Source organism: Phalacrocorax aristotelis, chromosome 6 (assembly GCF_949628215.1).
Source record: "Phalacrocorax aristotelis chromosome 6, bGulAri2.1, whole genome shotgun sequence".
NCBI lineage: Eukaryota > Metazoa > Chordata > Aves > Suliformes > Phalacrocoracidae > Phalacrocorax > Phalacrocorax aristotelis.
The window spans coordinates 10,501,811-10,526,902 of record NC_134281.1 but is presented as its reverse complement, the minus strand read 5'-3'; the positions used below and the strand labels follow the sequence as shown (position 1 = coordinate 10,526,902).

Sequence of the window (25,092 nt, the reverse complement as noted above, 5' to 3'; positions counted from 1 at the left end):
TCTCCTTATCTCTCACTCCAATCCCTTCTCATGTCCCTCATCTATTGCAAATTCCCTTTTTAAGCTGGAGCGAAGCACATAAATATTTTCATGCTGCATAAATAGGTTGTTTTGTGCATAATGCCACAGGAGGCTTTTTTTAAAAACAGGACCTTTAGTGCTGTGATAACGGCCTCCTCATTTACACAAATGAAATCTTTCATACAGCTCAGCACTCATCTGCTTGGCAGCCCCCATACAAAATGGTTGGCACAGCGCCCACTCATCACAGGCTACAGAATTAATACAGAATATTCCATACTTAATAGGAAGCCATTGAGCATCAGGTTTGGAAATACCTTGCGAACGTAACTGATGCTCAGGTTTTTCCTTTTAGTGCTTCCCTGGCAGCACAACCGTTGTCTTCCTTCTATGTGAAATCAGAGCTACTTCACATATTAAATTGGAAAAGGACAACCCTTTGTGTTGGCCCTTTTGCCAGCATCTTTGACCATCCTGACTACTCACCTGTTCTTCCCTGTCACTTCTTGACCCCTGACCTTCATTTCCTGTTTATTCATCCCTTGTTCAGGGTCTAAAAAGTGCAGACACCATCAAAATGTACTTTTCATTTACTCTGCATGGAAAAAGAAATAGCGTTAAAATCTCTAGAGTTTTTAAAAGGGCTAATGGAAGATATTGGTGGTCACATCAGGTCATGGTAAATCTTTGAATCTAACTGGCTTTTCAGAAGCAATATTTTAGCAGCACCACAGTAAAACCTGGACTCAAATATCAGTGATTTTGCTCTAGTGTTTCTATTTTTATTTGACCAGCACAGAGACTTCAAACCAATAGACTGAATTCCTCTGAAGTATACAGCAGAGAGGCACTTAGGGAAAATTATATGACTTTGTCCATTGCACATTTTCATACTTCTCAGGTCAGGTTGCAACCCTCTAGGACAGACTATTTTGGATTATTTTTATTTGTTCAGGACAGTGACCACGCTGTGCTGCCAGGCACACAAAGCACTGCCAGGCTCTTTTTGGACCTGACCTTGACCTCCTCAAGCCTTCAGGTAGACTCTGCACCCTATAGCCCCCCTCAGCATGGCTCTTCTTGAAAGACTTGGTGCATTTTATTTTCCAGTCTGAATTCAGGGGACACAGAAAGCTTTGGTCATCGCTTCCCCGCAATTCAAGAGCAAGATTACAGGTGTTCTTTTCATACATATCTTGTGGACTCGTTTCTTCTCTCTTCCATCTGTTGTTTGACTTTTTTATCTTTATTACACATTAGCATTCAACAACTAACCCACAGCAGGGTTCTTCCTGCGTGGGGTTCTGAAGATGGCATTTCTTGCGAGGGAGGTGGCTCCTTGTCCTGTGGCTCCCACTCATGCTGTTGGTTGCTGCAAGCAGGACATTCCTACCAGTCTAATCCTAATGTGATTACTATCCCATTAGCAGCTTTACATATTCATTGATTTGCAGAAGTGTTTTGTATCACCTTAAGCTCCAGAAGCACTGTGGCAATGCATTAAGAGGACCAGAGAAAGGGAAGATCTTAGGAAGTGTTATATTTCTTGTTATGCTACCTTATCTGACAAAATGGTAGCTCTCCAAGTTTATCCTGGCTAGTCTGTAACAAAACCTTAGGTTTTATGAAATTTAATACTACTAAAAGACCTAATTTTTCTATGATGTAGTAGCCCACATACAATACCCGAATCTCAAAAAGCACAACATGGAGTGAACACTTTGCAATGCACCTAAACACGGTAGCTACCCGATTTTGCCAGCACTTTATTTCAATTTAAGCCAAGGGACAGTTTAAAAAGATTTGTTCCCAAGTACACAATTCAGAAAAATATGAGTTACTAGTCAGAGCAACATTTTGAACTGGTGCTGTTAGTTGTCTTAGCTGAAATTGAACCTTGATGATATCCAAAGGTCCAATAAAATTTTTCATGGAAGAATCCCATATTTGCAGAACATAACAAAATTGTTCAGCTGCAGCTCCAGGGCCACTGAGAACTGGAGAATGAAGTCTTTCTTTCTGGGGAGTTTCTTACGTCACGGGATGTTTTTCAAACACTTTGTTACCTGAGAAGTATCAAACATAACAGAGAGTTACATATAATAGTACCTTTGATCTTTGTTAGTAAGACAAAATGTAAGGCTGTTTATTGCTAACGAGTTAGGTGCTCATTAATGTGTTCCAACAGGAAACACTGACAGCGATAGGCAAAGGAAAATATTCAGTGTTTAATCCACACGCAGCACATTTCAGCTCGCATTATAGCCTGTGCAATAGAGAAAGAAGAAAATCCTTGCACACAACTATTTTAAAGTTATGCATCAAAGCAAGAAAGAGGAGCATTTGTTTGATTTATTATCTACTTTTTCAATAAAGTTAAATTCCAAATAATACTAATGTCTGCCTTTCACATTGTGCTTTTTCATTCCTAACTCACAAAGCACCCTCCAAAGGAGGTCAGGATCATTTTACAAAAAACAAACATGAAGCCACCTCTCTGATGTCCCTGAGTAAGACAGCACAGTCCCCAGCTCTGTTGACCGCTAGTCATAGGAACAAAGGATTAGAAAGTGCATCCTGTGTCACCAAATCTAGCTTCTTACTCTTCAAATCAATTTTGCTATAATAATCTCATGCACGAGTCTTTGGGGCGCATGATCTCTTATATAAGCTCCTGCAAATGCTCTTTCAAAATCGTCATCTCTCGTATATCCTCATCCATCCTGACCCTAGGGTGGGACTCTACCTAATGCTGAGGTATGACACAGCAGTGATTTTGGACCATCACCCTGAAAATGCCCCCAGCCTCAGACACTGGAGAATAAATGGGGTATTTCTTCCCATATCGGCTCCAATTGTATGTATCTCTTCAGGGTCCATCCTAGTAAAAGACATGTAATAGATGCCATGACAGAAGGTGTTCTTGAAGCAGAGAAAGAGACATGCCGAGAGCCTGACAACTGCAGACGACTGCAGCTGTGAAAACTGTATGCGAAATCCCTGCACAAATTCATGGCGCGACTGTTACTGCAGCATTAACTGGAGGCTTGCAGCAGCCCCAGGTACTAGCACAAATGGAGCATTTGGGTTTACCCATGCACATACCTGTCCTTTCACGTAGAGGCTGACATCCTGGCAAACAAGAGAGTCTCAAGTACGCTCAGTCCAATATATTTCCAATGTCCATCACCTCCTTCCTTTTTGAAATAGCTACTTACAGCGGGTGTTATTAATGCCTTTCCACCTACGCAGCCTACATACTGAAACTCACACAAAGGCAGCTTTTAAGCTTTGAGGTCACGTTCGAGTTGCTGGTTAGAGTGCCTCTCTGGGCAGTTCTATTATGCAGCAGCTACAGCAATAGGATAACATGATACAAACCTTTGCTAATAATTGAGTGTGAAGTGGGCTTTTTGCTTGGTATCTTCAGTTTTGTACCTTGACTTCAGAGCATGTTTAGAGCTGGCTTCAATACTCGGAAAATTATTTCAGCTTATTAAACACAAAGCTGTTACCCAACTGTTAGACGAGGGCATGGCCCCTGAACTTCTTTCCCCCGGGCTGTGTGCAAGGCTTGGATCCTTGCTGTTGTTGCGGCTGCAACTCCCAAGCCGCCCACTTCTTTGTTTGATTGTCTTTTCTCACTGAAACATATGTTTCCCCTTTCAATGGCATTTTGAGCAACAGTTTCCATTGTATGCCCCTCTTGAATGACAGGTTGATGGCAGCCTGTAAATTACTTGGCATGTGTTCTGTGAATCTGCTTGAAGGAGGGTCTGGCTGCTTAGTAAGTGCATCCTTTTGTAGCTTTGGGGGCAAGAGATTAGGACCACTTGAGCACAGGTTTGGGGATAAAAATACTTGACCACAGTTGATATCACCCTTATTTGAAGCTCAGCATTGTCCTGTACCTTGACTCTTTTATCCCAGATCTTGGGAGATGAGGTCCATCTGTTATGCTTGGCTTTCCCCATTTGCCTCTCATAAAATGTGAAACACATGAAGTTTAAAGATGAATCAAGAATGGATTAGACTGAAAATACTTCATATTTGACAGGCAGCCCAGGTAAGCATTCAGGCTGCTGGATGGGCAAGTTAAGAGAACATCTGGCCCTCTATCTGCTTTCTTTGCTAACAGTAACACATTTGCTGCTTTGCCTTTACGCGGTACAATCTTGTCTGTGTCTCTGGCCATGACATTTCTACTGTAGATATAATTACAGGATCCAAGCAGTGCTGTATAGAATTCATGTACTCTTTACAGCTGAATTAAATGGCCACCTACAGAGAAATGGAAGTCCAGAGAATGAGGTGTATAACTTTTAGCACAGTACTACTTACAGCCTCAAAATAGAAGCCTCGAACAGGTGTGAGGGGGACACTATGCTTACACTGGCCTCCTACAAGAGGAAGACATTTCACTTACAACCACAGCTAACTCTATTGCAGCTTTGTTTTCATAAGAATAATTATATGCTTCAATCAGAAAAACAATCAACCTTGATGCTGAGGCTGCTGCGCATTAGCACACCACATTTATTTGGGGAGCCTTTTGCCCTGAGCCTTCTACAGCGGGTATTACTGCTGTACACAGTCACTGTACTTCTGGCTGTTTATATCTTCTTCTGTAGAGATAATTTAACTCTTGTACATAAACTTTCTCCCTGCTGCAGAGGTGCTGGCTCTGGATGTTTTATACTTCAAAAATACCAGCAAGGGCGAGATTATGTTTGCCTGTTGGATTTCTGTCGGTATTAACTTTCCTTGCATTCCACTGAAATGACAAAAAGATTACTTTACATGTACTTACTGTAGAAAAAAGGGAATCTGGGGTGAAAAAGCATAGACCCTATGATCTGATCCATCTTCTCTTTGCTATTTCCAACGACTTAAAGCATAATGTCACACTGAAATGCACACTTGGAGTGCTGCATTCTTTTCTCCTGACAGATTCTTACGATGTTTTCCAAGGTGACCTTCATAAAACATGTTTCTTTTGAAGCTTATATTTCACTCTCAGGTCATAATAGTTTCACACAGACAAGCAAATCGTCAGCTCCTGCTTGCTAATTAATGGTTCTTGGAGGCTTCTGAGTGGGGGATATCATTAATAGCACTTAAGTCCAGAGTGCGAGGAAATCCATAGCTGATTACTAGGATGTGTATTTACTTAGGGATTATACGCAAACAGCTGCTGAGTGCAGCCATGAACAGCTCTCTACAATGCTCTCTGGAAAGTCCCCAGGACCAGGCACCACCTTGAGTCTTATTCCAGTGTAAGTACTCACAAAATTGCACTGCTTATAAAGCGAGGCTCCTGCAACTGAGGGGTCCCTGACTGTTGTACCCTTCTCCCCTGTTTCCGTTCCCCAGATCACAGTCCACACCATGTTGTATTTTTCTATGACTGCATGGTGATTCTGCTTGCCAACAGGCTGCCTACAATGGTAGAGCATCTATTGCAGAAAATATTTCTGGCCATGTCTCTGTTGTCACTGTGGCACCCACCCAGGAGACAACCTGCTCCGTGGTCCACACTGTAGGTACAGCATCTTCTGGGGCAGACTGGCTGTGTCCTCACCGCACAGCATGTGTCCCAGATACACTCTGTGGAGCTACTACAAGGCACAGTCATTATTTTGTGTTCTTATTTAGTTTAAAGTACCAGAAATAATAGGAGGGATTTTCTTACAGTAAAGCAACCGAAGAAAGGTGTTGCAAGCCATCTTGTCATACTTGCCTAAATTTAAGGAAAGTGATGGGATTGCTCTGGTGCTCACTCTCATATATATAGCATGGATTGTCAGAAGTGCTGGAGCAAACCCAGATGCAAGCCAAATGGCCAGCTTAAATTCCCTCTGGTCAGGTCCTGCTAACAGTAGTAATTTCCCTGCTGAAGTCAATAGAAAAGTGTCTTTTCACACATACTGAGATCTTGGTGCAGGAGAGGCAGCTATGAGGCAGGATGAGTGCTCTCAAAGAATAAGATCATCTCTCTTTCACAGTGGGGCAAAAAAAAAAAGAATAAAATTTTTATTCGCTGACAAAGTTGAAAAGACTATTTCTCCAGAAACATTGCCAGACTGGGGATGAAGGAGAGAATTGACACCAGAAATCCTGCACCACTCTGCAGCCTGCTTTATTTGGAGAGATTTTAAAATGAATTTTTCATGTTGAATGACAAAATATTCAGATGGTTAAGCAATTAAAACCTATTGAACATTTGTAACTCAAAAACCACTAGGCAATGAAATATCACTGTCAACCCCGTTATGCAAAGGAACATTTTGACATGGTACTTAATACTGACTACTTTTCCAGTGGCATAAAAGTATTACTTCAGTTATGCATAAAATAGGAAAACTTCTACTGAAACTTGTGCAGACTGGTTCTTTCTTCAGAAACAACAACACAGAGTGAAACTGCCTTTGAAGAGAAACATTCTTCAAATACTATCTGAAGGTTAGTAACTCTCTTAATCTTTAGCCTTTTTGCTGGCATGTGTAATTTAAAATGCACAAACCAGACTATCAAAACACTTACCCAGCTATAGATAGCCAGAAAATTTAAAAGGTGTATCTGAAAATAGGAAATTGGAAAGTGAGGTGTTGCATCAAATCCTGCTCTTTAGATAAGGACTCTTTCCTCATGGATCCACCTCAGAAAGTGACCAGTTATCAAACACAGCTGACCATATGACAGCCAGCACTGAGGGAGGAATGGCTCCTAAAGAGGTCAAATCTTGGTGCTACTGAGCAAAAGAGTGATTAACTGGGGCAATTATATATTAAATATCCTTTCCACAGATTATTTTTTTCCTTTTCTTGTCCTCCTCCAGAACCACATGAAGTTTTGCCGAACTTTGGCTCTGCAGACACAGCACTGTGAGCAGCCCTGCAGAGCCCTCACATGCTGGTGGTGTTCAAGAAGTGACAAGTCCTAATGAGATGGGATGCAGTGGCATGGGGACATGCAGAGAAAGGCCACAAACATATACAAAACACAAATTCACTCACTGATTTCAGTTTTATCCACTCTAGGCAATTGTACACATGAATGAATTCTTTTAAGACAAGTATTTTCTTAAGGGTGTAAACTTAGCAAGGCTAAATGAGGTTCAGTTCTTTAAGCAAGTGGCTGGATATTTCTGATCATCTGGGGACTGGTGTAGAAGCACTCAGTTGGGCTACCCAACCAGCCAAGAGGGATCAGCACCAGCAAATGTAGAAGGGAGAGAAGCAAGAGCTTCTTGCCTTGTTCAAGTATTTCTTAGGAAAAAGTTGCCTGCAAGTCCTCCTTGATCAGATCTTCTACACATACAGGTAAAAGGTGCTACTGTATCTAGTCAAGTCACATAGGAGTTGTGACAGCTGGTAAAGGACTTGTGATAAATGTAAGGGTAGCTGGTAAAGCTCTGAAACACAGCTCAGTCTGTCCAGGCTAATCTAGCTGAGCTGGGCTTCTTTGAGCAAAACAGTTAAGTAAAAAAAATAATGCATGAGGCCTTAGCAATTGCCATTCATTGGCTCCAGAACACCCACATTCAGCTCTTTCTGACTTTCACTGTGCCACATGAAAAAACTCAAGTCAAATAGCTTCCAGGTAAACTTATAAATGGCAAAATAAATCTGTGTAGGTGAAAAACAAAAATAGCTTTGAAGAAGGATGCATATAACCTTGTTAATTTGCCAAAAGTTTTCAATCTTCATCACTTCAGAAGCAAGGTTAAGAGAGTAGATAAAAGTTGAGAAATTCAGAAGGTGCTTAGATATACCCTTGTCTCAGGTTCAGAGCCTTAAACCTCAGAAGCAAAACAATGACAGGGAGAAGAGATTGACAGTGATACCTTGTGTTGGGAATCAAGGGTTGGAAGGACTGCCTGTACGAGGCAAAATACTCTCATGATAATGATGCCAGTAAGATTTAATTTACCAGTCTGTTCTAGGAAAGGTAACGACCTTAATATCATGGGGAACTTATCAAGAGGTCGTCCATGCAGACACACACTGATTTATTTTCATAATAAATGGAAATAAAAGTCCAGGCACATGAATTTGCTTGCAGGAATGAATTTATACCGTCTATCCAGCTTTGTGTTTAGTATCAGAAGAGCCTAAGAACGTTTTATTGATATGTGGGGATTTAATTCCAATTTCGATTGAAAATCTCTGTAGAAAAGCATTTCAAATTCATTCCTAACCAGACCAAAAAAAAAACAACACCCCCAAACCTACCAAATATATAATAGGAAACAACATCACATTGGAATAGGGATGCACCATTTTATCCTAAGTACTGTTCATCTGCTGCTGTGCCATAGATGAAGTACTACATAATGCCTCTGTTAGTAGAGAAGAGTGCTTACATATGCATTACCTAGGGATATGCTCTTCCGGGCCGAGTAATTCATTTTTGAGAAGCATATTTCTGAGAAGGTGAAAAGTGACTGTCTAAATACAAATCCAGCTGCCACTGTAGAAGCTTGAATGTGTAGTCCAAACCCTGCTGCTCCAAACCCTGGAGGTCCCTAGGTCCCAGATGCTGAGGACTAGTTTCCTTCACAGATGGGAATTACGTGTGTTACACAGCTTTCTCTGTGCCAGTCCACAGAAGTGTTGGCACAGCTAATTTGACTGGAGAAGACAACAGCATGGTCATCATGCAAGAAAAAATGGAAAGAGTCCTATGAACCAGCCCAAACAGAGATGACAGCATGGCACGGGAGATAAGAGCTGCCATGTAAGTGTGCCATGCACTCACTGTAGTTTAGCTCAAGATTTCTCACGCTGGGCTGCAAGCAGTGAGTCACAGGCAGACAGGAGGGATATTTATGGGATTTCAGTTCTTCAGAGGAAAAAATATGAAACAGTCAGAAATGACAGAGAAATGTGAGTGCTGGATACTGGTAAACAACATATGGGGAACAGGGGAGAGGGAGCTTCTGGCATCATTGCTGCAGCATACATCCCAGCATATCTCATATTGATCTCTGGGGGCCAGTTCATTTCTACTGGAAGAATCTAGCTTCTGGGACTCCAGGTACAAAATGAAAAAGTCTCAATTTCTAGAGCACCAATGTTAGTGTTCGCCAAGTGTTTTCTCTATTCTATTCTCCCTGCAAATCTTTTTTTTTTTTCTTTTTTTTTTCTTTTAGGGCCAGTGGAAGATTTAGCAGAACAGGCAGTTTTCCATCAGGCTTACTTTTGAAAGTTGAACTGATCAGACGATTTAAGATTTGCCAGATAAAGTTAGCATTAGTGTTTGTTTATCCACTCTACAGTCTGAATTCCGCTGGGATTTTGTATGTATAGATGCATACATGTATCTGGGTGTACACAGACACAGCAGTTTTTAACTCATCGTAGAGGTACCAAGGCTATTTTCTGTTCTAAAAACACAGCGAGGATACGTTAGGTTATATATTCTCTTCAGTAACTGCTGATGATTCTGACTTCTAGATACGTTATTTTTTGCTGTCTGTAAACTAAGTTATGTAGGACGGTACTGATTTGTTCAAGAAGGGGGCATGTTATTTCAGCCACTGTTGGAGTGCTGTGTCCTTTTGGAAACAACACAAACCTAAGAGCTTTAATTTCTTTTGTTCCATTCTACATGCTCTCCCTCTGTCCTCAAGAAGCCTATGGAGGACTGGACAGAGTTTTGGGTATTGCAGGAGTAAGTTAATGTGTAAATCATTACCTTTAATTTTCCCCAAAATACTTCTTGAGAATTTCTGCTTCAGCTGCCATTTCTTCTTCTGTCCTCCACTTGTCAGAGGAATCCTCCTTGTCGTGTCGTTGCAACTTTTATGAGGGAGAAAGAAGAAAAAAAATTTGTTGATTTTTTTTCCAATTTTGTTGTCAAATTCATGGCATGCCTGTACACAACTAATTTAACTATTCCACGTGTCCACAGGATGGACCGACCTGGTGATAAAGAAATGAAGGTTGAAGGTTACTGGTTCAGAGTGGTGCCAGTAGTTAACTGGCTTTAATGGATTTATGATGATAACGCAAGGTGCCAGAGTGATTGATAGGCAGTGACAGAGTTCACCTTTGTGAGTTGATGGTCAGATACCTTGTGAGTCTTTGATGCAAAGATGGTAGATAATAGGATAACAAACACATTCAGATATTTTGAAGTGCTCATTACATCTGTGGAGTGATCTAGGCAGAATCTTCCTGGACAGCTTGTCAGAAATTAATGTAAAATTTTCTCTCTGGCTTTTCCTCTGCCCATGAGGCCACCTTTCCCATCAAAGACCTATTGTGATAACAAGGCCCTGTTGCAGCTGTTTCCCATTGGCAGTTTATACCAGTGGTTTTCAGAAGAGATACATTTCCTCCCTGCATGCAAGTTATTAGTCCTTCCTTGCCCTTGCTGAAAGTGAGACACATCCCTAGTGTAGAAACAAAACTTGTTCTTTTAAGCACAACTATATTTTGTTGGTGATTTAGTGGGGAAAAATATCAAAAGTATGTGAAACAGTGAATTTTTGCATCTAGCTTGCACAATATGCTCACAAAAATAAGTTCTATCCCATATGCAGTAAGTATTAAGTGTTATTATCTCAGACATGACAATTTCAAACACATCTTTTGCCTGTCCAGAAGGGAGAAGCTGATGGTTTTGCTGCTCTCCAAAAGAAGGGAGTTGTACTTCATGGTAAATATATGCCAGCACTCGAGTGACTATTTGTACACATGTCCACTCAGAGAATGCCTGCTGCTCATCGAGGGAAGACTGCATTTACAACAAACAGCAGAAACATTTGCATTAATGACTTAAATACTAAGATTTCCATTGTGTCTTTAGGTACAGAGCACAGCACAGATTGTATTAACAGCATCCGTACTTCTGAGGAAATGATAATATCAACTTTTTGTTAATGTCACGAAGTTGGAAACTAATGAATTTACACCTTTCATTCCTGGACAAATTTTAGTACAGCAGATGAAGCAATGAAAAACAAAGATGAAACAATACTGAACCTGCCAAGCAAACCGCATTACTGTATATGGCATGTTTAGCAATAAACCAGGATTGTTAGCATACTTCCAACTCACAAATACTTTTATTTGTGCCGTGTTTCTCCTACTCTGAGTTTTGCTGCCAGCTATAGTCCTATGTAGTTTTACATTCTGCAGCACAGATTTCTTCCTGCTCAGCAGATGAAGCTGCATTAGAAAGCTATTTCCTTTCATGCCAATACGATAGAGTAGCTGTAGGAAAATTAAAGTGTATTACTGTTCGACTAGTAGACGATTAATCTCCATTGTTGCATTAGCCCTAGGTGTGTTATAAATCCATCTTGTAATAATGGTAGAGTATTATGGAGAAAGATTTAAAATCCAGGAACAGGTACAGTGTATGCACTGTCACATGCATCCTTTGTGTCCATGTGCCTGCTCTCACCGACTGTACACACCTATATGGTGTAGAGCTGAGCTAGCAATGAGAGAGAGTTATAGGAATCAGCATACATCATCCTGTACTTTCCATGGACTGCGAGTGCTTACACTTCGCAAGAGGATGCACCAGGACAAGCCAAGTGGTGGTAAATCAATTGTCTATCTGAGGTGTGAGCTGTTTTTCTAAAAAAGCAATGTCTTGTTCATTTGACCTAGCATGGGCAGGAAATACAGCAGGCAACAGGTAGAAGGCAAGGGAGGGCAGCCCCTGTTCCTTAAGGTCTCCTTGTTTAACCTGCAATATGTGCTTTTAGTGACGTGATTTGGCTGCTGTTCTCCCTTGCTATCCTGTTTCTGTGCAACCCAGGTGAGAGCTGACGCCAGGAGCATATTAGTAAAGTGGGGATTTTACTTATAGTTTTTATTTTTATTTTCCCTGTTCAAAGAAACTGAAGTGAACAGCAATAAGGAGACATATTCTGAAATGGCTGTAGGTGTTGTTGTCTGAATTAAAACTGTGTATAGTCGCATGGTGACTTCTCAAAGCTAGCAAAGGAGAGGGTTTCTTTTGCTACATAACTGCTAACCTTTAAAAATAATCAATCTTTGACTTAAGGTTAAAACAGATATATGGGGAGCAACAATGAATTCTGAAGCTTGCCTGGAAACCCAAACTACTTCAGCAGCCCTTGCTCCTGGTCCACAGCCCACAGTATTGCATATCAAGCCCCAGCCTGCCATGAAAGCACTCAGCACAACCTTTCCATGTTCTGCCATGGCAGGCGTTCACGTGCCTCTGATACTGAAAAGATGTATCCACGTTTTTGTGGACACACTAGGCATGATGAACAACAGAATGCAGTGTTAAATCACTGCTATGATCAATGTATTAATTGTCCAACTGACATCTAGATGCATATTATTTCAGTATAAAATTGCTGTGTTCACCCAAAAAGGATCCCAGGATTATTCTGCGTTCAAACCTCTTGCTGTGTCAATAATTTCTGAGGTGCAATAAGCAGTTATGAGCCCAGTGCCACTTAGTTTCTGATATCATCTAACCACCACTGTGGAGATTCGGAAAATTGCCTTTGGTGGCTGCCCACCCTTCTCAGCTACCACCATCCTGCAGCTCCACTACAGATCAAACCATATAGTTAGCCACCTTGAAGCACAATACTTAAATTATGGATAACCTTGCTGGAGGATGTTCTGGATGCTAAACATTATGCAGGTTCAAGAGCAACAGTACCATTAAATGGAAGGTAAATAAATTAAAGGCTGCTGATACCACCTTTAGATCAGAGGCTCTTCATGCCTCAAATTATTGGAGGTTGGAGAGCACAAGGGAGGCACATCTGTGCACCTGCCTGGTTCTTCAAACACTCCCTTAGCATCTGCTAGCAGTTTCCAATGGTGGAAAGATATTGGGATCATGGATGGGTTTAGTTTCAGTATTAAATTTTATTGATTAAGAATTCAGGTGGGAAATACACATAACAGTTGTTATTGTTTCGAAGGGACTTCTGTGCTTTGGAATGTATTCATATTCACATGCACATGCAAGTCCCAGCCGTGCATCTTTACAAACATCTGACATGCTATTGAAAGTTTGGATTATACAGGGGAAGCAATGCTCTCCTACACCTGGAGAACACTCCAAGGTTCTGCTCAAAGCAAAGGGAAAAAATACCTCTATTTGCCAGCGACTTCCCCTTGTTTTTTCCCCAGTCAGATAAAGCTGGAGAACTTGAGCTGACCTCCTTACTCAAAGATATTCAAACACAGACTAGCTTGAAGTCTGTGATACTTTCTGTACAACAATTCTACTTCTGCAAGCTCTGAAAAGAAAAAAAAAGATCTTATTCAGGTCCCTCATCATCTCCCTGACATGATTTTGCGTGAGAGATATTTTGCCCAGATTTCCCTGGTGGAGATTGACTGATCCGCATCCTCTCAAAAATACTTCTGCTACCTTCTCCATGGTTCCTGGGACAGGTTTCCATATTACCCAAAGGCCCCTAAACAACAACTGTTGCCCTTCTTGCAGTGAATGCTTCTAGAAGAAACTGCTTTCCTTCAGGATCCCTTCCCAAGCAAATGTGTGCATATTTGGTTGTGATAAGCAGCTGCTATTTCAAGTGAGATGAAAATAGCACATGGTGAGGTTACAAGAGTCACTTCTATGCAAAACACTGAAGTAAAGGGGACAGATTTTTGCTCGGGGTCTTTCAGGGACATCCATGGGGTGATGGGGCCACCACCAGGGCCTTTTGCAGAACTCTGCAGGCACACCGGACTCTCTTGACAAGCACTCTTCAGTGGGTAATGGAAGACTTCTTGTCTGCCCATGTCCCCCACAGATATGGAATAGGAGAAGAGTGGGGAAGCACATCCTGTTCCCAGTGATGTTATGGTAATGTTAGCTAAAGTTGGTCATATACACACCAAAATATACAATCCCTACACTAAGTGAAAGAAATAAGAATCTGGAAGCTATAATGACTTAAAAAAAAAACCAAACAAAAAACACACAAGAGAAAAGAAAGAGGAAAGAGAAAGAGGAAAGAGGAAAGGGGAAAGGGGGAAGGGGAAAAAGAAAGAGGAAAGAGGAAAGAGGAAAGAGAAAGAGGAAAGAGAAAGAGGAAAGAGAAAGAGGAAAGAGAAAGGGGAAAGAGAAAGGGGAAAGAGAAAGGGGGAAGAGGAAGGGGGAAGAGGAAGGGGGAAGGGGGAAAGGGGAAGGGGGAAGGGGGAAGGGAAGGAGAGGGGGAGGGGAAGGAGAGGGGGAAGGGGAGGGGGAGGGGAGGGGAGGAGAGGAGAAAGGAGAGGAGAAAGGAGAGGAGAGTTGGTGAGCCTGGCAGGAGCAGACACAAAGGATACCAAACTACAAGGGATGGATCTCCATGGTGATTTATACTGATATGAACTTCATCTTCTAACTGTAACCAAATCATAGAATCATAAAGGTTGGAAAAGACCTCTAGGATCATCAAATACAGCTGCCAATCCAACAACACCATGTCTCCTAAAACATGTCATGAAGTGCCACATCTACACGTCTTCTAAATACCTCCAGGCATGGTGACTCCACCCCTTCTCTGGGCAGCCTGTTCCAATGCCTGACCACTCTTTCAGTGAAGAAATTTCTCCTAATATCCAATGTAACCCTCCCCTTCTGCAGCTTCAGGCCATTTCACCCATGTCCTGTAACTTGGGAGAAGAAACCAACACCCACCTCACTACAACCTCCTCTCACTTAGTTGTAGAGAGTGATAAGGTCTCCCCTCAGCCTCCTCTTCTCCAGACTAAACAACCCCAGTTCCCTCAGCCGCTCCTCGTAAGACCTGCTCTCCAGGCCCTTCACCAGCTTTGCTGCCCTTCTCTGGACACGCTCCAGCACCTCGATGTCCTTCTTGTAGTGAGGGGCCCAAAACTGAACACAATATTCAAGGTGTGGCCTCACCAGTGCCAAGTACAGGGGCATGATCACTCCCTACTCCTGCATCCCAGGAAGGAAGCAGCATTTCTTGGGATCTGGACAGCAACTCCTCTTGGGGACATGGCATAGGTGCTGGGACCTGGGTCTGCCTACATGCACACCTGCAACGCTGCAGGCCAGGGTGCACACCAAGGCACAGACAGGGCAGGTAGAAGTCTATAAAACCTTTTCCATAGAGCTCCAAGCTAGTTACCATTTTAAAACTGCCGATACTTTGCCTGTTTTCATAAGAGAAAGGTGATGCAAAAGCACCACACCAGATAGACAAGATGATCTACTGCAAAAGCCAGAGCATACCATATTCTCTGAGGCCTAACCCCTTGTATTACAGGAGTGTCTCATAAGCATAAGCATTAACCAAAAGGTAAGCAACCAGATTAGTGTAGCTCAGATAACTCTGAAAGGAGAGGCTAGGATGGGAGAGCACGAACATTTCTCTTATGCAATCTCTATTACGCTTTTTCTTTTAATATTCTGAACAAGAACCGAGACACACATTAGTCAATTCTGTAATCGCAGTTGCCCAGCAAATTACACACTGTATCTGTTCAACATTCTTCAAGCACTAAGACTCTTATTTATAACTTAGTACATCTTCTTGCCTTGCAGTACAAATAAAGGCACTATTTCTAAGATATGCCCTTCTTCAAGCAGATCATTGCTGATGTCTGACTTCTTGGGCTTCCTGATAAATTATCCTCTTCTTTCACCTCAAGCAGAAAATGCTCTTCCACCAATAATCTATGACTGTCAGTCCTGATTACTTGTAAACAGTGAAGCTCTTTGAATATTTCTGCTTGTGAAAAGTGTTCGTTTTCTCACTCATGTCTCCCAGTGTGAGATGCTGGCAGACCTGACAGCTGTGCTTTATGTTATTTTATTAAAGTTGTTAGCGCTGCAGAATGATCTACGTTTTTATCACTGCAATTCTTAAGGGAAACACAATATTGTTTTATAACACATTCGCACTGGGGAACCTCTCCTTCTTGCCCTTCGCGGAGGAGCCCAGAATTCTCAATGCAGCAGACTATAGGGGACCTGGGTCTAGGACTAGCTGTTGCTTGAAGTAACATCTATATTATAGTTTGTTCTACTTACGCCACAGCACCAGCAGAAAAGCAACCTGTGTTAATATAGAGCACTAGTCAAAAGTACAGGGAAAAAAGCTTTTACAGTAGTTAGCACTGTTCTCACTCTGCACAAATATTTGTTGTTGATAGTTAAGAGTTTATTACCTCCAAAGCATTTAACTAAAAGAAAAGTCATAGTGATGGATGGATGGATGGATTATATCAAACCACTGCAACACAACAAAACTCAACTGCCTTGGTGATTATAAGATATAATATTATCAAAACCAGCAGCTAACAAAAAAATCCAAAACAAATTTCTGTCAGCAGTTTGCATCAGATATTAGGCATTACCCAGCTGGTGATGTTCATTACCAATATGCCTTGGGATACCCAGGCATCTTTTCCATACTTTATTCCCACACTTGGGTGAAATCTGCAAAGTGATATTTCAGCATCAGATTAACACGTGAACCATGAGGAGGCTGAAAGTCTCATCTCCTCTCTCTAGTGGCAACTCTTTTCCAGAGACTGGAGACATGAACAATCCCAGGGCTGCTGCACGTACTTCTTCCTCCAACTCCCTTATGGACCCAGAGCCATGCAGCGAACACACACCCACAGCACATTGTTGTCCTGTCCTTGCACTGTGGCAAGCAGATTTGGAGGGGCTTCATCCAGAGCATCCCGCCATGTGGGAGAAAAACTCGAGGACTGAACTGGCTATGGCTTCTCACCGCTTTGGTGATACTAAGGACTTACTTGTCCTGGTGGTGACTTCCAGCCATCTGTGCCACCTCTTGTACTGCCTCTACATCAACTTAACTCCTGATTTGCCTTCTTTGCCCTCTTCTCCCTGGTCTTGTCCTCCTGGCTTTTTTCCCCCACTGCTTTCTTTCCTTTCACTTCTCTTTACATTTAGCTTATATCCTCATAGACTTCATTTCCACCCTTCCCCATAATGTAATTAAACGTGACATTTACTGCTATTATCTGTACCTCCTGCTATGCGCTACCCTTTCCTCACCCTCTGCTGTCTTGCTAAAGGGAGTGTGAGTTTTTTGGTGGGCAGCCTCCTGTCTCCATCCCATTTTCCTTCAGTTGTAGTTTGAGTCTCAACTTGACAGCAATGTAAAGTGAAAGAATAACAGATGCAACAGCCATTTCACAAAGCAGCTTCTTGGTGATGCTGCAATCATTTGGCCCGAAATCCTGTTTTGCCTACCTGGGGGTGCTCATTGCAGGAGCTCCCACAGCCCTGGGCATGCCCCAGCTGGGTATCCCCCTCTGCAACTGCTCCAGGCAGGGCCCCAGGAAAGGCAAAAGCACAGGCAGAGAACAAGTGTGGCATGGTCCTCCTTGATCACCTAAGAGACCACCTAAAAGATATTATGCTAATACAGTGCCAGAGGCCTGGCTGCCCCCATCAGCTGTCATGGGATCAGGACCAGTTTCTGAGCTACCTTTACCATTGCTCCCACTCCACAGCCTGAGCAGCCCAGGCAGTTCAGTGTTTTCCGCATCTCTGGGCCCATCTCCATATTTAATTACAGCTACAAGACCGCTGTAATTTAATTGCTCTAATTTACAGTGAACACTGCAGAAAAAACCCACATCCTATAATTTTCTCATCTGCTGACTTTGCTTAAGATTCTATATCATACTGATAACTTTGCATGAATCAGATATCCCTGATTTTGGGGTGTTTTTTACTTGCTGCATTACATCCGAGTTATTTAAGGAGATGGAGAAGAAGCCAAAGTTGCCTGCATTCCATATGTAACTCAATTTTTTTAACTATCTACTGGAAAATCCTTCTCCAATTATTTTACCACTTCCGTATTTTACCACTGCTATCTCACAGCTGCTGATGTTATTGCTGCAAAGCATATATTCCATTGGAAATCTCAGTTTATCAAAGCTGTGTTTTAGAGCGGTGGGTTTTTTTCCTCCTATTGACTCTTTGTCATAGTGACTGAAAATATTTTTTCAGTGTTATTGTTGTGCTTTGGGGAAAGACTTGAACCTCACACTTCACATGGACATAATAACTGCACCCTTTTTAGCAAAGCACTTAGATGACGAGAGTTTTGTGGAAAGACACATAAAGGTTAAGTAAAACCCTTAAGCATATGTGTTTAAGTGCTTTGCTAAAATAAACTCTGCAAATGCTAGTTTCTAACCATTCCATATACAATAAAGAGAATAAAAAGAATAAATATAAAGGCATCCTAAGAAATTTGCTTTTGAACGTATAAAAGACAAGTAAGCCCACGAGCAGAATGACAGTTTTATAGAAAATGCATTTGCCATTCGGTGAAGTATGTAGATTGCACTCTGAAGAGCTCAAATCTTGACAGACTTCCAGTTTGGCTCCAACGGAGATAAAATTCTTGGAAAGTGAGCACATTACAAAGGAGATACTTAAAGGAATATCCACTGGGGTAAGAAGTCCTGCCAAAGACTTGGGGAATTGCTATTTACAACCTGACACAAATCCAGGCAAGAATCTATAAATGAGTTTGGCTACATTTTCACCATGCCCATTATCCTCCTAGTTAGCAGGTAAAGTTATAAACACCTCTGCAGTCTTCCTCACCTGGGGAGAAAAGGTAGATTATTGTGGGGAGGTTCCTAATGGCATTTGTTAGACAGAGCTGCCTATACGAGAGAAATGTGTTACATAGAGACCTGGGTAAGAAATGGCAATGTCATCAATGTGATAATGTTGGAGGAAATGTTATCCTGTGTGCACAGCCTGCCACGCAACATTACTCATTTGGAAAAGGCTATTTTTAATCAAGGAAAAGCACTTTAATCAAGGATAGAGTCAGTGATTCAAAAATTTCATGCAGGTGCATGTATTACTTGACTGAAAGCCTTTTCCCAAAAGGTCAGAGCTGCAGAGTGATGTGCATGTCCCACTCCAAGAGCGGAGATAACCTCGAGGCGCCTGTATCAGGCTGATGTATTCTGGCTCCTGATGCAGGGAGTTTCAAAGTCAGAACTGCCCCTGATAATCTTAACTTCAGACAAATATTTGCCATACCCTGAGCACACTCAATAAGATTTATGGCATGCCAAGGAAGACACGTGTCTGTTAGGGAGGTTGATTTTGTTTGTTTTCTTTGTATTTTTCTGCCAGCACAAAGGAAATCAGCTGTAGGTGCCATGGCATCGGCACAGAGCCTGCTCAGTGTGCAGGGGGATGTGAGTGTGCCCCATCTCCTGGGGGGATCTTCACCCTCCTCACCACATCTCTGGGAGCTCCAGGAAAACCCACAATGGCCAGAGCAGAGCGCAGACTTCTTCTCTGGGAATTACTTTATTTGTATTAAACAAATTCCCACCCCCACCAACACTTTCTGAAATTAAGAAGGAAACATTCAATCAATGTATCCTGGAGTAACTCATAAGTTACTCCCTCCACTGACTGTAGGAGTATTTTAAGGAGACTTCATATATCTAGAATGACACATACCGCATGCTTGAAGCAAACCACTCGGGTTTCAAAGCTGCTTTTGTGTGTACTTCTCAGGGGACCCCTCACCTGTCAACAGACCTTCCCAGGATGGTCCTGTCTGTTTTGCCTGCAGTGCTCATAATCACGGCACTCCTGGATGAAGCTACATTCCCAGGACACCCTTTTCCCCCAGGCATCCCTCAAATACTTTAGCTTTCAGCCTTGCACACAGCAAGGCTACTTTGCCTCTGAGATTGTCTCCCCGGGATTTAAGCAGCCAATATCCTCTAGTAAGTAGGTATTAAAATAGGTTGAGGAATAAATTGCTCTCATTTAACATTCACTCCGAAAAATACGGCTGCATTTATTATGCAGCATATTGTTTTATATACTGTTTTGTTATAATAAGTCATGTTTAAAATGTCATGACATTTAAATCAACAGCCATAAGAGAGAAATGCTGAAAAAGAGCAAGATGATGAAAAAGGATTTGAAAAAATCCTGGTGAAACATTATGGGCCAAATACCCTTATTATAGTAAAAATAAAGTTACAAGGGAGCTTAACAATCATCTATGAGAAACCCACTCTGCCCTTCCTATGAGGTGTTCTCCACATTAGGTGTCTGTGTCACTGTGGTTGTCCCCATGTCCAGTGGGTGAGGAGTGGTGCCACCACCAGCTGGGCAGCTGGGGCTGGCTGGGGCCAAGGGCACCTGCAGCAAAGCCCTCCTGGTGCTTTGAACCCTCTGCAGGTTTAGACTTTCTCTGTGCTGCCCTTTGCTGCTGAGCCACCACGATACTCTGGAAAACTCTACTGAATACGTCCTTGGAACTTGTTAATGCCGTTTGTCTCAGTGAGGAGCTTTATTTCGATGCCTGTGCTAAGTTATATGAATGAACTTTACATATAATATAAAAGCCTACTTTAATGTGGCTTCATAGCCTTTGAGGAGACACAGAGACTATCTACCACTGATGATCTACATGCATAATGGCAGATTTTCACCAGAAAGACTTTTAATGTTAAAAAGAAAAGAGCTCAGATCAGAGTAGCTTCTCTGTTCCTGCAGATTCAGTGCTCATCTTTTATACCAGGTCTGGACCCATATGCCAGCATCCCTCACTGCTGCCTCCATGCTCCCTCACCCCCCACCAAGGGAAAAAACAACAACAACTGCAACAACAAAACAGATGGCAATGCAACGAAACATTAAACCCAATCCCAATACCTGAGCCGTACCATGAATATTTCACTGAGGCATGGGGTAGAAAAGACAACAACAAAATGACCTTTTCTAGCGTCTTAAGGGATATCTAACCTTGTAATTGCTATAGACACACTGAAGACACACAAGAGGGAGACCAAGACTATTTAAAAGAAGCTGTGTATATTTTTAAAAATTAGTATCTCAATGTTCCCATTATAACCTGCCAATATGAATGACATTTACTCTTGCTTTGAGAAATGAAAGAAACTCTAAAAGACAGACTGCATTAAGAATCTATTGATATTCCACTGACCTAGTGGCATAAGAACCAGACAAGCTTTGTCAAGGGCAAATGCCCCAGAGTCTGCAAATTCATCTCTTAAAGTAGCAGTGAAGGGAAAAAAATATCTTCAGTGTCTAGAATATTTATAAAACCCAGTGGAGGCTTGCACTTCTTGATGTTATAATGGCAACGGATAGCACTAGACCCAGATATGGGAGCGGAATTGGAGATTTCACATGGAATCTCCACCTGAACTACGCTGGAATTTCCCTTAAGGGACATCACATGGCATTTTGCCCAATTAATTTTTTTCCTATTGTACAAACTTCACAAAGATATGTTGTCTACAGCAGATTAAGGTCCAAGATTCTGTTTGGAGTGGATGGACACAGGAGGTGTAAGCTGTGCAAGAGGTCCCTGCTGTATTGCCTACCCAGCATTAGCAGAAAGTCCGAGACAAGAGAAGAAGAGGAAAAGTGAGGAACGGTTTGGTATTGTTCAAGCAGGCTCCTTCATCCCTCAGACGAACCTCTTAACTCATACACTAAATCAAATGAGAACAAAAAGTCACAAACAAGGGGCCCAATACAGGAGCAGTTATTTACCTGGTGAAGCTCAGACTGGGATAACAGTGGCTTTGCCAGGGGGCGGAGGGGCGCACCCTGCCTTCACTTTGAGGAGGAGGAGGAATCTATTTGCTCCTCTTCCAAGCTGCAGTGTTGGCCTTCTGTTCAAACTCTTTTTCTGGGGAATAAGACCACAGTTGTACCCACATAATGCCCACACTGAAGAACAGGGATGGCATGATAGCCTGGGAATATAATATTCTGTAATTAATTTCAGTGAAGGGACTGTGAATTTGGGAAGAATTAATTTTAGCTGGATACACGTTGCAGTTAATTAAGGCTGAAAACTTCTACTAGTAAGAAGGTGTTTTTGATGAAAATACATTGAAATTCTTATTAAACTGCCTAGGAAAAAGCAGTTGCCATTGCCCATGCTACAAACTCCCAGACATCCCCATGTTTCTATGTGGGAATCATGAACTGACAGCATTTGCATAACAATTATTATTTAACATGTAGACTTGAGTATCATTGCTTTTGGACAGAATTAATATTCAAACCTTTGAGCACAGGCATTTCAGAAATATTCATCTGGAACTTTTTTTGGTTGCAATATTTTTGCAGGTTCCGTTCCTGTGATGATACCCTGGCAGCAGATCACCACCTTCTCTCACTATAACTCAGAGAGCACACTTTAGGAAATTTAGGAAATCCTACACTGCATGGATGGGGTGATCAAATGAACTTGGCAGGATGGAGGGCAGGGAGGGTACAAAGACAGGAAAAGCAAGCCAAACATTCCAATTTTCAGAGACAAAAAGTAATTTTGTTTGCTTTCAGTTCAATCAGTTTGTTCATGCCTTAGGAAACTATGAGATCAACAGAAATGAAAGCAATTTCCAGTAGACATGAATAAAACACATGGTTCAGCTGAGAAGAAGTTGTACTCCAGAAGTTCAGTCAAATACTTGTGTATTAAATGCTGTGAGAATGGATCTAGCATGGGCTTGCTTCATCTCAGTTTGCCAGACTAGGAATTTGCAGGTTTTCCACTCATTCTCTAGGAGGGAGTTGACTGGGGAATATGTTGTTTAGTCACACACTTTGTGGAGGACTTTCAAAATAATTTTATTAATTTAGACACAATTTGAAGTCATAGTAGGGTACCTTGCAAGCAGAATTTCTTCCACAGAAGGTCTACTGCTACATTTTTCTTACCTTTCTTTAGATCTTCCTTTTTTTTAAAACTAGCCTTCTACAAAATTCACAAAAAATATCATGTTCTCAATCTGTTTCCAGGGTTTAGCCTGTGCATGTACTGAGGTGTACAAAGGCGCACAAGCTCTCCTCATTCATTCTGACCTGTAAGCATTACTACATTACATTTAATTGCAGAAGACACTGTCTTCACAGCTTTATTTCTCATATGACATCTTGTGAATTGCTTTTAAGAAAAGCCATTTACACGACTTCTATATATATGTAAACTAGTACTCTAATGTCACATTCCTGTTTGCACATACCCTTGTATTCATGTCAGCTAATCCTAATGCAAAAAGCAAGTGGCCCTTCATATATTTCAGTTAGGAAACAGTAGCATGGATTTTCATAAAACAAAAGTTTGACTGATACTATGCAAAATCTGTTCCACTGGAAAACTGGCATCTTGCCCATCATTTTCCACAAAGTTCAGTATCTTTGTCAGTGCTCATCTACTTGACTTCTTAATTGTCTGTGTTCACTGGCTGTATCAAATGGAGTTTTCTTTTTGCTTTTGCTCACTGTGTGTTACATCTTTTAATCGGTATATATAATTACTTACCACAATCTGCCATGCCAGATTTTCTAAGCATTAGTCTAATTAACTTAAGCTTGATAATTATGTTTCAGATATCATAACACTACACACAGAACTTGCAGATTATGCTGTTGGCTTAGCTGTTTCTGATAGCATTTTCTCCTATTCTTACTTTTCACTTTTTTCCCTTTTTATACAGGGTGGGAGCCCAAGAAGAAAGAGACATTGTTGTTCTGTTTGAATATCTGGAGTTTCTCTGAAAGCAAAAGCAGGCTGTTTCCAGTAACAAGTCATGAAGTAAGTAAACACAAATGAGAACAGATCCAAAATGCAAGGATCCATCCTCTTTTTATAAAAGGAAAATATGTCACTGAAGAAAGAAACTTGAGCTTTCAATACTGGAAATTGTAGAGGACTCAAGCACAAACTTACAGCACTTACTGGCCAATTATGAAAGTACTCAGACTTTCCACAGGTCTCCAGCCTGAGCTATTCTAATTATACGCCTGTTGGCGACAGCATGCCGCCAGGGAGGCAATAAATAAGTGATAACATGCATGGGACCTGGCACACATACCTTCTCAGCACAGAAAGATCATCCTTCACAAAGTGATACAGGCCATCTGGGCAAATGAAATATGCAAGCCTAAGACCCCAAGTAAGAGTAAATAGATGCAGAGGACACTTATGTCACAGTAATAAATAAAGGAAAGAAGAAGAAACCTGTAACAGGCTATAGATTTTTTTATTTGGCTTTCTGATGTAAAACAACATTGCTTTTCACTTCTGTCCAACTCACTTTGGTATTCTGGTTTTATGATGGAGAATGTATCCTGCATTGTTTGGTTTGGCTTTCCCCTGGATGAGGGCAGGGATACTGTGTGCTGCCACACAGAATGGCCTCTGCCCAATGGGAGACGGGGCAGAGCCAGGAGGGCCAGACCTCCTCTCCTTGCTCCCAAGGGCAGTGGATCTGTCATGCCATCCAGAGTCCAACAAGACACGTTCAGGTCCTAAAGGCACCCAGACCATAATTTGGGCATTTGGGCTGAAACCCACTGATGTTATATCCATGTCAAGAGCCTATTTCTTTGAATTTTGGGTGCAGTGGTATACAAGTGTTGTCAAGGCCACTCATAGAACTACACTGAAGACTCTGCATTTACTCTAGAGTTATTGGTGAGGATTTAATTAGCTATGAAACACTGAAAGGCTGCTCAACTGCTCCTATTTTTAACATGGACTTTATAGATACAGAGACAGGAACAGGCAGTTCCTTTTGCTGAAGTTCCCCTCATGCAATCCCTTATTTTCAGGTGACTGAAGGGCTGTCACCCTTGACAGAAAAGATTACCAGCAGTCAAGGAAGTAATCAGGGTGGCCAGTACATAAATAAGCATAACATAAATCTGAATATTAGAAATTAGCATTTGATTCAATCAGACTAAAAGTGTTAGACCACTGTAGCAGTGATTCCTTATAGGAAACGATTTAGCATTCTAATTATCTTTAATGAATTAACCTCAAAGTATGGCTGAGGTGCAACATCCTAAGAAATCCTTTGCTCATCTACAATCCACTTGCAACTAATTTCACTTCACAAGCCTACCTCAATTAACGTTTTTCTGTATTTCACACATGAGTAATTGCTGTACAGAAATATGCACTCCTTTCCCAAATTTAATAGCTGAGATACCTTAATTTTTTTTGATTCTACAAATGAAGGAAAATCATTTCCTGCTACTATCTCAAACCAATTAAAATTCTTTTTG

The 25,092-nt window shown here is 41.6% G+C and overlaps 1 protein-coding gene across 28 annotated transcripts in view; it reads right to left on the bottom strand.

Moving 5' to 3' along the window:
• Nucleotides 1-1,767: 1,767 nt before the first annotated feature.
• Nucleotides 1,768-25,092, bottom strand: part of FHIT (fragile histidine triad diadenosine triphosphatase) — a 628,816-nt gene continuing 605,491 nt past the window's right edge. For all 28 annotated transcript variants that reach the window (XM_075095830.1, XM_075095806.1, XM_075095807.1 and 25 more), the window contains 2 exons: nucleotides 9,721-9,824; nucleotides 1,768-2,087 (listed from right to left, as the gene is read on the bottom strand). In XM_075095830.1, coding sequence (XP_074951931.1) covers nucleotides 9,723-9,824 — 102 coding nt within the window. In that variant the 3' untranslated portion in view covers nucleotides 1,768-2,087; nucleotides 9,721-9,722. The remainder of the gene's footprint in view (nucleotides 2,088-9,720; nucleotides 9,825-25,092) is intronic.